Source organism: Odontomachus brunneus, unplaced genomic scaffold (genome assembly GCF_010583005.1).
Source record: "Odontomachus brunneus isolate Ranch 3 - 2012 unplaced genomic scaffold, Obru_v1 Obru_scaffold_015, whole genome shotgun sequence".
NCBI classification, from domain to species: domain Eukaryota; kingdom Metazoa; phylum Arthropoda; class Insecta; order Hymenoptera; family Formicidae; genus Odontomachus; species Odontomachus brunneus.
This window is the reverse complement of record NW_022639465.1, coordinates 2492103-2493844: the sequence shown is the minus strand read 5'-3', so window position 1 is coordinate 2493844 and position 1742 is coordinate 2492103. Positions and strand designations below refer to the sequence as shown.

At 41.6% G+C, this 1742-nt stretch overlaps 1 protein-coding gene across 1 annotated transcript in view; it reads right to left on the bottom strand.

Annotated features, from left to right (window-relative positions):
• The window catches only part of LOC116841468 (probable ATP-dependent RNA helicase DDX17), a 6393-nt gene continuing 4651 nt past the window's right edge, over positions 1-1742 (bottom strand). Inside the window, exons 6-8 of the mRNA XM_032809440.1 lie at positions 547-789; positions 199-360; positions 1-108 (exon numbers count right to left, since the gene is read on the bottom strand). Of these exons, the coding sequence (XP_032665331.1) occupies positions 71-108; positions 199-360; positions 547-789 (443 nt within the window). The 3' untranslated portion in view covers positions 1-70. The remainder of the gene's footprint in view (positions 109-198; positions 361-546; positions 790-1742) is intronic.

Here is a 1742-nt window from a genome sequence, read left to right as displayed (position 1 = left end):
AAAAAAAAAAAAAAAAAAAAAAGAAAAGAAAAGATCACGTTGGCGCGAAGTCTTACACGCCGCTGGAAGATCATCTCTCACTACTCCAGTAGCTCTTGCCGATAACCTCTGAGGAAACAGACGAATGTCTCGTTAGTATCGAATGTTTTGTGTGGGACTAATGGTCCTTCGTTTAGGAAACAGCTACGACCTACCGACCTGTACGGTTGATTGGACTACGACTACGCGTATAACTACGACTGTAGCTCCGCCGACTGCTGCGACCGTTACGTTCTTTACTGTGGCTCCGACTTTTACTTCTCGAATAGCTGCGCTCCTTTCCGTTGCGGCCGCCTCGGGATCGCCATCGATTTCTGCCACCTGCCGATACCAATCCGACCATGAATGGATCCTTATTTGTCAAGTGAGCCGAGTTACTACATGTCGACTCGTTCGGTCCAATTACAAACTTCACAACTAATCAAACTTTGTCGCTTCTAAGAGCTTCGAACAGATTCGCTGAGCCGTTTTCGAAACCGTTTGTTGTAGAGAAAGACGACCAAGTACCTCTGTGTCTACCGTATCCGCCGGCTTTGCCATCAGCAATCTCCAATAATTTCGGATTGATCACCTGATTCGCCTCTTTCAACACTTGTATCAAATCGTTGGCCTTGTTCGAATTACTGGGGGTAAAGAAGGTGTAGGCTGTGCCGGTCTTCTGTCGACGGCCAGTACGACCGATACGATGAACATAATCTTCGGAACAGGAAGGGTAGTCAAAATTGATGACAAACTTGACGTCTTCAACGTCTGAAATTAAGAGCTGACATTAGCAGACCCGTGGCTTCGTCGTGGGATCAGCGTGTTGAGGACAGACATCGGTTAAGACAATAGTAGTGTCGCGAGTATTTGTGAAACACCACGCCGAGCATATGTTGGGTGTATCGGTAAACGAGATACATTTTTTTATCACGGTAAATTATAAATTTTGATACGCTCTCCAAAAAGGCACGCGAACAACTCGACTAGCACGTGTTTCCCCTTGTATTTTTTAATACGACACTGTACATCAATGGTCGATTATTAATATTGTCACAAGGACAATGAAGTTTCACTGAGAAGAAAAAAAGGGAGTGATTTCTTCTTTCCTCTCTTTTTCTCTCTCTATCTCTCTTTCTCTCTCTCTCTTTCTCTCTCTCTTTCTCTCTTTCTCTCAATAATATCTTGTAATTTGCAAGTGAAACTTGTCGCGTAATTTAATAACTTATATCGCCTTGTATCAACGCTAATGTGTAATTCTTTAGAGAGCGTTTGGAGCGTAAAATTATGAGAGATCGTGAAATAAAAACAAACCGTAGCGCCGACATCGATCCTGGCTTTCCTTTCGTAAATATCGGCACGGTATAGCGGCACGCTATACTCGTTCTCGATTATAACAACGTGCGAGGCAAAGGTCGCACTTGAAGTCTTCTTTCACGCTATTCACACAGTCGTGAACAACGAGACGACCGATATCTAGAAAAGAGACCAGGATCGTAGTATAACAGGACTGTATGATATACAATATGAAGTTAGTTATGAAGAGATACGTCTGATATGCAGTGTAGTTATCACGGAAATTAAAGGACGGAAGGTCAGAAGATGCGTACAATTTAAAAAGGACTCATATATGTATGAAAGTGTTACACGTTCATACACGTGTATATACATATATATATATACATAAATATATATATATATATATATATATATATATATATATA